At 35.2% G+C, this 13,527-nt stretch overlaps 1 protein-coding gene across 2 annotated transcripts in view; it reads right to left on the bottom strand.

Moving 5' to 3' along the window:
- Positions 1-5,433: 5,433 nt before the first annotated feature.
- XPOT (exportin for tRNA) overlaps positions 5,434-13,527 on the bottom strand; it is a 41,933-nt gene continuing 33,839 nt past the window's right edge. For both annotated transcript variants that reach the window (XM_074269748.1, XM_074269747.1), the window contains exons 20-25: positions 11,746-11,862; positions 11,485-11,600; positions 10,199-10,246; positions 9,260-9,331; positions 8,300-8,356; positions 5,434-6,068 (exon numbers count right to left, since the gene is read on the bottom strand). In XM_074269748.1, the coding sequence (XP_074125849.1) occupies positions 6,042-6,068; positions 8,300-8,356; positions 9,260-9,331; positions 10,199-10,246; positions 11,485-11,600; positions 11,746-11,862 (437 nt within the window). In that variant the 3' untranslated portion in view covers positions 5,434-6,041. The remainder of the gene's footprint in view (positions 6,069-8,299; positions 8,357-9,259; positions 9,332-10,198; positions 10,247-11,484; positions 11,601-11,745; positions 11,863-13,527) is intronic.

A 13,527-nucleotide genomic window follows, 5' to 3' on the forward strand; every position in this document is an offset into this window, starting at 1 on the left:
CAGTACAAGTCTGATATAAGCAGAGTATAAAATGGATAGTATTATGAAAATAATGAACATGAATTTGGATAGACTTCAGAAAAGAGTGGAGGACAGAAGAGTCTACTGTGCTGTGGTCCATGGGGTCATGAATAGTCAGATGACTGAATAACAGTAGACTGTTGTGACTGATGGAGAGAGGGGCACAGATGAAAAATGTATTTTCAAAGTAGAATTTTCTCCTAAAACAAATACCATGATCCTGATGCAGGTACTCATCAGGTACTCTCTCATTACTTTAATAGTCTGCTGGCTTGTCTCCCTATTCCAGTCCATTCTCTACCCAGCAACCAAAACCATCTCAATACACAGCAGATCTGACCATGTCACCACCCCGCACTCAGGTGCATCCCTATTACCTGCAGGAACAAATATAAATTCCTTTTAAAGCCCTTCACAACCTGAACCCTCCTAACCTTCCTAAGCTTTACAGCTCTGTGTACTCTACATTGAGATGACACTAGCCTTCTTACAGTTCCTAGCACATCACAACCTCGAGACTACATTTTCATCATGCCTAAAATGCTCTTCCTCATTATCTCAGGGCTTCCAAGGTTTCCTTCAAGATGCAGCTGGAATACATTTTGCCAGGAGCCTTTCTGGGTTTCACACAAACTCATGGTCCAAAGCTTTGTCTAAGCTTAATACTCAATTTATTTTGCATAGATATACATAGCTGTTTATAAATTATCTCACATTAGAATGTGCACTTAAGAGCAGGGACTATTAAAAAAAATTTTTCTTAATTTTTTTCTTTTCTCCATACCCCTAGTGCACAGCACCTGGCACATAACATACTGTATACTTAATAAATCCTAGTTGACTTGGGTTTTAAAGTTTATTCCAAAGCAGTACTTGGTTGGGAGTCAATCTTCAAAGATTTGAGTTTGTTTGAAGAAATCAAGCTCCTCACAAATGGTCATGTAGCTTCTGCTTTAAAATCTCCCAGTGATAAGGGAAATTACTATTTTTTTTACCTTGAGCAGTTCAGTTTGTTTCCAATTTTTCAAACACCTTTAGTCTTATATTAAACAGATGCTTCCTCTGCCACAATTTGTTCCTACTTCTGACACAATTTGTTCTTACTTTTGCTGAGTCGTTCATTTTAACATTATCAAATATTTGAAAATAGATGGTCTTGCCATCCCACTCCCTCCCACCATTTCCTTCTTGCACGCCAAGAATTTCCAGGTCTTTTAAATCCCAGCTTCATAAAAATGTGGTATAATCCCAATGTGGTTTCATAACTAAATACGGAAGTAATTGTCAATGAATATTTGATTTATACACCTATTTTATAAAGCTATATATCTGGAGGCACAAAAATTTCTTGGGCAAAAAGGATTGCAAATGGAAAAAGTTTGAAAACTTCTGTTTTTAAATCATGCTTCATAATCTGGGATGCTATACCATTCTCTAGAATTACTCTTTACAATAATTATGACAAACAACATTCCAGTTATATCTTGTGCACAGGTACATTAGGAACCTCTGTCTCAGATTGTTGGTATATCCCAAAATTACAATAAAAAATGATAGCTGCATCATACTACTAACAAACCTAAACCATAAATTCTTTCTACGTAAACTGCTATTTGGCAGTGCATCTTTTCCCATTTTGTTCTTTTGTTTAAAAAAAAAATTCAGGATTTTATTCCTTTAAATCTTAATTTTTCTCAACGTTCCTAGCCAACTAAGCCTTTCTAGATTCCAACTGTGTTACAAATTACCTTGCTGTTGATATTTGACCATACATCAGAGAAATGATGCCAGGATATGCAAGTGAATTGGATTTCAATGAGGGGGGGCTGTGCAAAGAACTGCCTCACTTCCCCCTCCAGAGCCCTCTGAGTTCAGTGATCAGGATGAGGGGAGATGGCCCTGAATGCAATGGGAGGTTTAATATCTCAGTCTGAGATTATGGTCATTCAGTGATTATGCTTGGCTAATAATTTCAGTGAATTAACTATCATATTAGAAAAGTATTTAAAAACAATAAAATTCAAGCTGCTATATACAGTGCCATTCAACATATCTATCTTTCTAGACTTTACATTATTCACCAGTCTTCATCTTAACCATTTAATTTTTTAAAATGTTGGGCATAAAAAGACCAAGGTAAAGCCTTATCAATTACCACTCTTTTTAACTTTTTACCAAACAGCTTGACTCTATCAATAGCTTTTGATAATGATCTTTCATATAACTGTGAATCATAACTCAATATCCTTGGATGTTACCAGAGATTGGGATCCAGGTTCACTGATTCACCTTGACATCATGAGGTCATATAGCCCAATCCTCTCCTTTCATGAAGGTGGGAACTGAGATCTAAAAAAGTATGACTTATCCAAAGCCACACAACTTAGGGAGGAATGGAAGCAAATATAAATCCCAAGCTCATTCTAGTGGCCTGACTTGGAAGCTGCCAGGAATCCAAAGCTGAGCCCAAGTTCCCACCCTTCCCCACCTTCTGAGCAGAAGTAGAATTATTCAGTTTTCCAAAACAGAGAGCAAGTTGCCCAAATAACAATTTCTTAAATTATATGAGTACTAAAGCATAAAGTCAATGTCTCATTTGACCTTTATAACAGTCATATTTCCTGAGGAAAAGGGCTTTTGGGGGTGGGAGTGGGGTTCAAATAAATCCAGGGTTACAGAAAGAATAGACAAGCTGCCTACAAATCACAATGTGTCACCTAATACATGTTACATACCAGCTCTGTGCTTCAGTTTCCAAATCTGATGGCCTTTCCCCAGTGCTCACCATTCATGACTAGAGGGATCTGATCTTTTTATACATTCAATCCTCTCCTTTTAGATAATCTTTTCCATGGTTTTGTGAATGTTGATCTCTTCGTTCTCTTTTGGTTGCCTCAAATCTTTTCTCCTGAAAAAAACCTTATTCAGTTTACACTTCCTGGCTGTCCTAGGTCCTAGGTTTTTTTTTTTTTTTTTTTTTTTTTTTTTTGCTCTGTAAATCTTTTTTTAAGTTTTTATTTAGCAGATATGTGTTTATAGCATTGACAATTGCCAAACCTTTTGTTCTAATTTTTCCCCTCCTTCCTCTCCCCCCGCCCCCCATGGCAGGTTGTGGGTCTTCTTTCTTTATTGTCCAATATAATCACTCAGTAAGCTGATTAAGCTTCTGTAAGTTTACTCATTGTCTTTATGCTGATGGACTACCAAAAGAACTCCATTTCCAGCCCTAGTTTTCTTTTCCCAAAATCGAATTTTCATTGACAACTGAACCAGTCTGTAGACATTGCAAATTCAATGTGTCCAAAACCAAGTTCATTGTCTTTTCCCCTAAACTCTCAACTCTTCCAAACTTTCCTATTTGTGACAAGTTGGTTATCATCCTTCTACATCTATGGTGTCATCCTCAATTTCTATATCGACTTGGAATCCATCCCTTTCTCTGTTCTCACTTCACCACCACAATATTTTCAGGTCTTTCTCATCTCTCACCTACACTATTCTTGTTATTTAGTCATTTTTTCAGTTTGGTCTAACTCTTCATGACCTCATCTGATGTTTTCTTGGCAGAGATAGAGTAATTTGCCATTTCCTTCTTCAGTTCATTTTACAGATGAGGAAACTTGAGGCAAACACGGTAAAGTTGACTTGCCCAGGTCACACAGCCAGTAAGTGTGTGAATTTAAAGCCAGTAAAATGAATCTGACTCCAGACCCAATAATCTATCACTTCCTGCATTTGTCATTATCCTTAATTTTCCTTCAAGGTTCAGCTTGTTATCTTCTATGATGCCTTTTTGGATGTACCCTCTCTCTCACTGTTTGGATGTACTCACTCTCTCTCCCTATTATATACACAAAGGCAGGAATTATTTTTGTCGAATCTGCCCAGAGACAGGTATAAAGCCTGGCAAAGAATGTACCTGATGATTATCTGGAGCTTTATCTATACTCAATTCTTCCAAGATTTCAAAAATTCAAAAAATCAGCTCAACAACCAAAATGAGCTCAATGCATCTGAGCATTTTTTCTTTCAGCACCCTGGGGTACATTTGTTTTGGTAGAGTGATATGATTTAAATTTAGAGCTCCTGCCCCAAATCCTAACATTTTGCTTAGACATCCTCTTGACATTCTGAAGAAAGGAAAAGCAGAGGTCCCTTAGTTGGGGGCTGGAGAGGTAAGACAATCCACAATTGTGAACACAATTGCTTCTTTCCCTTCCTTGACTTCATCCCCCGTTCTTACCACTCATACAAAAACCCACAAGTCTGATATGAAAAGCAAGAAGTTCTAGTGCAAACGATGGAGGAAGAGTGGGAGAAAGGACACAAAAATGTGAAGGTTGAGAGTTTAAATTTGGATGGCTGTGATCATTCATTTCATGGTAACTGAAGGAGGTTTGGTTGAAAAGATTGCCATGTGGGGAAAAAAAAATAATACTTCTTGTATTTCTTGGATCATTGCTCCCTTGAAGACATATGAACAAAATGAGAATACCAGCGTAGCCTCCCTTGACCAAAATCCTATGCCAAAAAAGATGGAAGTTAAATAGGGTTAGCTTTACAAACAAGATTTAGAAAAACCTATAGTGCTTAAAATTTTGCCAAATAGATTTATACACAGTTTTTTGGGAGAAAAATTCTTAAGCATGGTGGGCCACTAATTCCAAGACTTCACATCTACAAAACCACTTTACAGTTTATTGCTTTTCTCAAAACAACACTTTTGAGTTTGATAGTAAAAATGGCAGGTTTAAGTTGCACCATTAAGAGCAGAAGGCAGGATTGGGGGGAGGGAGTGGAGGGAGGGAGGGGATAATTTGGAAAAATGAATTAAAAAAAAAAAAAAAAGAAAATTTGCAAACTATTAACCATATGAAAGAATGTTCCAAATTACAAAAAGAATTGGAAAACAGAAGAGCTCTGAGGTTTACCTCACAAGCAGTAAATTGGCAAAGTTGACAAGACAGTGGAATACTCAATGGTAAAAAGGGCTACAGAAAGATTAGCCACAATGATGCCCTTTTTGGTGGAACTATGAATTAGTCCAAAAATTGTGGAGAGAAATTTGAAATTATGACAAGAGAGTGATGAAAATGTCCATAGCCTTTGACTAAAAGATTCAGAAGTAATACTACAAGAATGGCAATGACAAAAAGTCTCACAAATATTAAATTATATGGAAGGCAAAAGAAAAAAAAAAAAAAAAAAAAGAAAAAAGAGCAGATGGCAGGGACAGAGCCAAGATATGAACCCATAAATGGATACTAAGACTGGAACCTTTCCCCACAAATCACCGTCTCTCTCTCTCTCCCCCTTCCTTCCTGCTAACACTATGAACATATTGGGAAAATATATGGCTAATAAAGTATGAACAATGACGTAAAAGAAAAAAAAAAAAAAAACTTGGCAGAATTCACTACATAAAATTTATTTTTTTATATAAAAATGTATAACCAGCACCTACTTTTAAATCAATTAATTTATGAAATCACTGTGTTCTGTAGGAAACACATGTTAGCATTAAAACAGCTTAAAGAAATGTCATGGCTATCTACAAAAAAAATCAGTTTTGATTTTTTTCTTCCACATTTTAATATTGGCATACATGAGGGAAAATTAAATTGTGTTGAACTTGTTATAGTCGATAATTCTTTTTAGAATATACATTGCTTAATCACTGCTATGGTCTTTAAAGACTTCAATTAAGTTTCAAATAAAAAATTAAAGAGACCATGACAGCTTTGCTGTAATTTTTTACAGCAATTTTTTTTCTATACAACAATCTCTGAGTAGGCATGCAGGTCAATTTATTCATGTTGTTTGTTCCATACCTGTATTTAAGCCAACTCAGTCATATCTCATTTTTTACAGAAAAATGCTAAAATACATATTGCAGTAAGCACAGAGCAACTTTAAAAAGATCACCAGTATTAATGGCACACAAAAAAATACCATTTGTATAAATTATTAACTGGAGTTCTTGATCACGGAAATTGATACAAGGATTTCCAGTGTGATCCTTAGGGCTTTGCTCTCTGAAAGAACACCTGTTAAAAAAAGAAAAAAAAAAAAAAAAGTATTAGTATAATTCCTTATAAGGTTAAGGGGTGGTCTCTGGAACTGGTATCAGACACATCAAAGAAACAAATAAGCTTTTTCTAAAACTCATTCACTGATTGACCAATGGAATAAAGTCTTTCCTCTGTATATTTAGAAACTGTCAAAAATCAAAATTTCACGTAATTCCATAGGTAAATTAATCAATAATCACATATTGCTGATTACGAGACCACAAACAAGTAAAAAACAAGTAAAAATAGATTATGTGAATAGGCTCTGGAATAGAGTTTTTCCTTTTACGAATGCAGAAGTTGTAAGTGACACAGATTGTCTCATGATAGCTATCTTTTGCTCACTCTCCTCAAACAGACCAGCAGCTTGTCTATCATTTTCCTAGAAGCACTGTGAATTCTGAGCAGTTAAAATCAAGTAAGGTCAAAACCAACCAAAACTGGCCAGCTCTCTCCCAACTACTTATCATGGTGAAAAATACCAACAATCAATGGCATAATCATCACTCAAATGTTTCTCTGAGCTCTGCTTGCTATTCAATACAAAACAAAAACAAAAACAACTGCTAAAAAAAAAAAATACAGAAAGGTTTGCAGGATTTACAGTCTGGCTGTATTTACTACACTACAGTGTTGGTGAAGTGCCAAATGAGTGATGCATATTAATTGTTCTTGGAGCCCAGCAGTAGAAGAGATTATTTGGGATGACAGTGATGTGACAAAATCTCAGAGATTTGCCTGAATCCTGAAGACAGAATGGACAAATGTGGGGAAGGAACAGCACACAAGATACAATGATACAATGCCATAAACACTCCAATTGTGTTCTGCAGACAGTGAAGTGTACTGTTATAAGGACAACACACAACACCTCTGTGAAACGGGTCATGGGCAAGTAGGTGGTGCTAAGTTAACATGCCTGACCCTCCAATATGCCTCTACTCTCACATATAAAGCAAACACAGCCCAGCTGGCTCAGAGTGAGCCCCTAACCCAAAGGACTTCAATTACAAATAGTACAGGCCCTCACTAAGGGAACCACCAGTTTGGAAAGCTGAGTAAATAAATGTCCCTTCAGCTCTATGAGAAGCTGAGAGCCATCTTAATGGATGAGGTACCATATGCCTTATTCTTAAGGAACACGAGTCCTCTCCACATTCCCTTAACTCTCCTACAGTTAGGAAACAAAAAAAGAAAGAAAGGATGGTCTGATCTAAAACACCAAGTACTACTCGACTCGAATGTTTATGAAAGTTCCAAGGTGTGTGATAGAAGTTTTGCAAACCAGAACTTGGCACCCTCCCCTTCTTCCTGAGGAGTCGGGTCTAACTGTCTCCCTTAAAGGTGATGTGGGGTATACTTGGAAAGGATCCCTTAAAAGGCCTGCGCACAGGCTGTTCTAGTTTTTTCCAATCCACTAGAGCCTGTAAGTCTTTAGCTGGCCTTAGCCTTCAAAAACCAGTCATCTCCACATCAAAAAGACTAGTGGAAATAGAACAGAGAATAGTAGAAGATATTGCTTTACTTTCATGTGAAAAAAATTTTTTTACAACAAACCACCAAATAAAAAACATACTGGCCAGCTTTTAGGACCCTTCCAATCTACATAATTTTAGTATATGTATCAACGTAAAAAGGATGAATGGTAGATCTCAACCAAAAAATATACAGGTACATATGTACACTTTGTACCATATCATAAAAAATCTTTTCCATATAGGATTAACATAAAACTTCCTTTTATCAGCCTTCTTATATTCCTAATTCTTTCCTCTAAATCTAATTAGGTGAAGTCTCTACCCTTACCTGATGCTTTTCTCTCAACTCTTTTCCTTGACATATTGTTGAATACATATGACAAGGTGGTCAACAGAAAACTGCTAATCTGAACTACGACTTTAACCGAATTATCTTTTGGAAAAAAAAAAAAAAAACTAAATAAATAAATACACAAATTCTACATTTTCTTTCTTTCCTCTATTTCTGCTACATTTGTAAATCAATAGCTTTTAACCAAAAGATGTATGAGACACTCTAACAAACACGTCATATCACAAAATAAAGGTCTTCAAAACCCATTTTTATGTCAAGGATGGTTATTTAAGCAGGAAATTTTTTAAATCTCTTATAAATTGTTTTTCTTTGTGGTCTTAAACATGGTTTCATTATAAGGCTACATAAAATATTAAATATCTTTAAAAACTTACCTTTAAGTAATTTTTAAACACTTTAGCATCAGGCTGCTGAAGGGCTTGACAGAATTCCTAAAGGGAAAATGAAACTTCTGTGAATACCATAATAAAATTCAAGAAGAATCACTTGTAGAAACTGTATCCAGGACCAAATTCATCTCTAAACGTAGCGAGTCTAGCATTGTTGCCTGTTGCCAAATGTTATACAACAAACATTTCAATTTAATTATTCATGGGAATTCAATTCTAAAATAGCTACAACAGGCTGATTTAAATTGCTTTAAATTCTAAATAGTACAGTTTCATGGTAAGAGGTGCCCTTTATTGACCTGGGGTAAGGATAGGAGTAGGGGAACTGCTGCAAAAGCTTTTCTCTTATCAAACCTCAGGGACAAGAACCAAGCAGTTCAAAATTTGCCCTTTTCTAGCAACAACTGAGCCCTGCAGGAGACAGATTAGGAAGGCACAGGAAAAAGGAACAATGACTAGGAAAGGGTGGGGACCTCAAGGCCTGATACTCTGAGAGCATAAAAGGGAGCCTGAATCTACCAAGCCAAGCTTACTCTGGGCTAAGAAATGAAGCATGGGCATAGAAGTCAAATGTTAAATGAAAATAGAATGGCCAACTCCAGATAGGCCCTACCTATAAAAGTCCTAACATAAGACCTTAGCTTCACTAACATTTTTTAAATGTTTAAATGTTTTAAATCTTTTTTTAAAAGATTCTTGCTGACTAATTGATGGTATTTCATCTTCTCTTGACAAATGTTTTGGTAGTGATGAAAATTAATTTTATATGTTTAGCAATTAACTAATAATGGCTTTAACTACCCGCCTGTATCCTTTAGTTAGACATATAAACAGTTTAGAAATCTAGTATAAAATGCTTATGTATTAACTTTCACTTTTCTAAATCAAAGTGTGAACTGATATTTGTTTCCATAGTTAAATTAAAAAATAGAGAAAATCTTTTACCTGTATTATTTCCGGAGCTACCTGTAGAGAAGGGAGGTATTCTTGCTGAAGATACTGAATACATTCTGGGCCCTGAAATTTTAATCAAATGTAAATACAACCAAACTAGAACTGTTGTTTAGACAATTCCCCCCCCCCCGAGGCAATTGGGGTTAAATGACTTTCCCAGGGTCACACAGCTAGGAAGTATTAAGTGAGATCAAATTTGAATTCACGTCTCTCTGACTTCAAGGCTGGTGTTCTAGCCACTGTGCTGTCCCAACAATTGTATTTTTAAACATAAAAAACAAACCAAAAGAACCCACTTTAATAAATTAGGCTCTAGAATAAATCTTGAAAAAAAGATAGTTGCCTATAAGCAGAAGCTGTTGAATTTTTTTTTTTTAATCTGCTGCTGTTATTGTGCCAATCCTGGTAGCAACAATGACTAGATGTCAAGGAACATCAATAGCAATAATGTATTTTCAGTAGCATTAAGAGTGACATCTGCTTCATGTTATCATCTATCAATGAACAATCACAAAATAATGGAATTTTAACTAAATGGAATCTCAGCCAAACCTTCAAATCTGAAGCCCAGACAGATTTAATGACTTTGTCCAATCAACTATTGAATTTTTGAGTGATGATTTACAAATATTTACAGAGCACTTTTCTCCCACTAAGATATCACTAAATTCCAAGTGGCTGCTTGTTGTTTGAGATTTATAGCTCCCTCCTCAAGATAATGAGAACATTTTTGGGGGGTTGCACAAGTTCCTGTGGTTACTTTCTTTTTCTCTAAAAATCACTGACATTAAATTGCTCAATTATCCCTTTAAAAGGATTTGGTACAAAAGTCATTAGATTCATTATTATTAATGTTCTTATCTTTATGTACATAAATATCTAAATATAACATGCAAAAAAAAAAAAAAAGAAAAAATATGGAAAAGTTACCCTTTTGAGATGAATTGTTTTTAGAGTAACTGCACACTCAGATAAAGCCTGTGGAAAAAGAAAGCCTAGTTAATAGCTGTTTAATCTCTAATTGCATAAGAAATTGGATACTTCCCTTTTGTCTCTCCATTGTTCTCACTTAGATTGAAAGAAGGAAATTAAGTATGAAAATATGAAGTATGAAAAATAATAGGCAAAAAAAAAAAAAAAAAAAGGTAGGAAGGTAGATCAAAGATAAGAGGTGAAGCTGAATGGACTACTCCTAGAACAATTTCATCCTTTCAGAAATTGTAAGGAATTTAAAAAAAATAAATCCATGAAAACATCACAAGATTGTGCGACAATCAACTCTGATAGATCTGTTTTTTCTCAATGACTCAGTAATTCATGGCAATCTCAATAAACTTTGGATGGAAAACACCACCCACATTCAGAGAAGGAATTATGGAGACTAAATCAACATATGCTATTTACTTTTTTTCACCTAATGATTTTCCCCTTTTGTTCTGATTTTTCTCTCGATTGATAAGGAAATATGCAAAAATTAATATACATATATAACAAAAAAAATTTTACATGTAACAAAAAAAAGTTTTACATGTAATTGGGGAAAATAAAAATTTCAATACATTAAAGTACATCCATGCTAGCTTCAATACACAACAAAAGTAAGTTCCTTGAAGTTTTTGAAATAATGTACATGTTTAGAAAATTCACCAACTTCAAATACCATGAAAGTGTATTTTTGTGATTTGGGGTTAAGTTAAAGGAAACAGTGAAGAACTGGACAGCCTCTGATACCATAAATTATTAACTAACTTTTTGATAAGAACTGCTAGGAAAGACTATGGGGACTGAATGTAGATCACAATATAGTATTTTCACTGTTTTAGTTATTTGCTTGTTTTTTCCTTCCCTTTTGATCTGACTTTTCTCATTCAGTATAATAAATGTGGAAATAATTAGAAGAACTACACATGTTTAGTCTATATTAGATTACTTGCTGTCTAGGGGAGGGAGAACAATGTGGAACACATATTGCAAGGATGAATGATGAAAACTTATCTTTTAGTGTATGTTTAAAAATTAAGATGCTGTTTTAGGCATACTATATTGTGCATTTCATCACTATAGAAAACTGAATCATGAGCTACTGAAATAAATGAATCTTTAGTAATAGAGTCAACATGTTTTTAAAATGAACCGAAATTGAATTAAAAAAAAAAAAAAAAAAAAAAAGGCTAACAAGGATCAGTATGATTTAAACAAAGATTTCTAGTGCTTACCAAAACTGTCTGGGCATCTGCCAAGTCAAAAGTTTGTTTTAAAGGTGCTAAGAAACATGCAGGAACGATGTGTTTGTAGACAAAATCAGCAAATCCTACCGGTCCATCTTTGCCACCTATGAAGAGAATACAAATTTTCATTTACATAAAAAAAAAAGTGCCAATTTATGATATAACCTAAAACTAAGGGATTCTAATCCCCACGTTATAAGAAATCCAAATTTAGAAGACAAAAACCAGATAATTAACCACTCTTCTTACCCCAAAGGTCCACAAGCTTTGAGAGGATGATAAAACATGTTTTCTGGGCAATAGGATCTGGATATTCTACTGCACCTTGAATGACAGTCACCAATACTCGTTCAACATTCTCTGCACCTAAAGAGATAGAAATAAATGGTTCATTGTGGTTTCAAAAGAACTACAAGATTTTTTTTTTTAATGCTCCTATTTCAGATATAGCTCAAAACCCAAAATTTCCTGCAAATTAAGACAACTCTAGGTACCACTACACACCTGTCAGATTGACTAAGATGACAGGAAAAGATAACAAATGTTGGAGGGGGATGCGGGAAATGGGAAAACCGGGACATTGGTGCATTGTTGATGGAACTGTGAATAGATCCAACCATTCTGGAAAACAGTTTGGAACTATGCTCAAAAAGTTATCAAACTGTGCATATCCTTTGATCCAGCAGTGTTACTACTGGGCTTATATCCCAAAGAGATCTTAAAGAAGTTAAATGGACCCACATGTGCAAAAATATTTGTGGCAGCCCTTTTTGTAGTGGCTAGAAACTGGAAAATGAGTGAATGCCCATCAATTGGCAAATGGCTTAATAAATTATGGTATATGAATGCTATGGAATATTATTGTTCTGTAAGAAATGACCAGCAGAATGATTTCAGAGAGTCCTAAAGAGACTTACATGAAGTGATTCTGAGTGAAATGAACAGAACCACATGGCAACAAGACTATACAATTCTGATGGACAATGCTCTCTTCAACAATGAGAGCATTCAAAACAGTTCCACTTGTGCAGTGATGAAGAGAACCAGCTACAGCCAGCAAAAGAACTATGGGAAATGAGTGTGGACCACAAAAGCATTCTCACTCTGTTGTTATTTGCTTGCATTTTGTTTTCTTTCTCAGTTTTTCTTTTCCTTCCTTCTTGATCTGATTTTTCTTGTTCAGCAAGATAATTGTATAAATATCTATGCATATAGCTAGGGGAGGGGATGGGGGGGGAACGTAGGGAAAATTTGGAACAAAAGGTTTTGCAAGGTTCAGAATTAGAAAAATTACCCATGCAGCATATGCTTTGCAAATAAAAAATTTCCAGTCTCAAAAAAAACTTCTTCATTTTCTTCACTTATGCAATATTAAGTATATTAATATGATGTATGTACTTAGAAAGGGTTCTAACCCCCCAAAAAGAAGTCATAATAGACCCATGTGTACACACACATGTTCTCGTTCTCTCTCTCCCTCTCCCCTTTCTCCTTCCCCCTGGATTTCAGCTTGGGTCTTCCAACTATAGACTCTATCCTCTGCCTCAGTCAAAGTACAAAAATCACTAGCCAAGACAATTTCTATATAGTTAATTTTTAACATTCTTTCCCTTCAAACTGACTAAAGCAAAATTTAAGAAACTTCATTTCTTAAATTTTGCTTTAGTCACTTTGAAGTTTCCTATTGGTTCCTTTTCAAAAAGTTGGTTGAGGAAGTGAGATTCTGTTTAGGAAATTCTGTTGACAAAAAGTATCTTCTTTGAGAACCATGATGGATCCAAAAATAGAGAAACCATTACTCGGCTAGGTCTTGAAAGTGGAGATTTCCAATTCTTTAAAAATTGTTCAAAGAATTCTATACAGTTTCTTCTAAGTTGATTTTTATCTGTTGATCTTAAGCTGTTCTTTAAGAGCATCCACACCAGGAACAGTCTGAGACATTCTAGCTGAATCTTTCTCCCCTATATCCCCTATTGGGCTGCTACCAACGTCAGTGGAAGCTCACACAGGAGATCTTGTGGGCCTCCTTAC

This window comes from Sminthopsis crassicaudata, chromosome 5 (genome assembly GCF_048593235.1).
Source record: "Sminthopsis crassicaudata isolate SCR6 chromosome 5, ASM4859323v1, whole genome shotgun sequence".
NCBI classification, from domain to species: domain Eukaryota; kingdom Metazoa; phylum Chordata; class Mammalia; order Dasyuromorphia; family Dasyuridae; genus Sminthopsis; species Sminthopsis crassicaudata.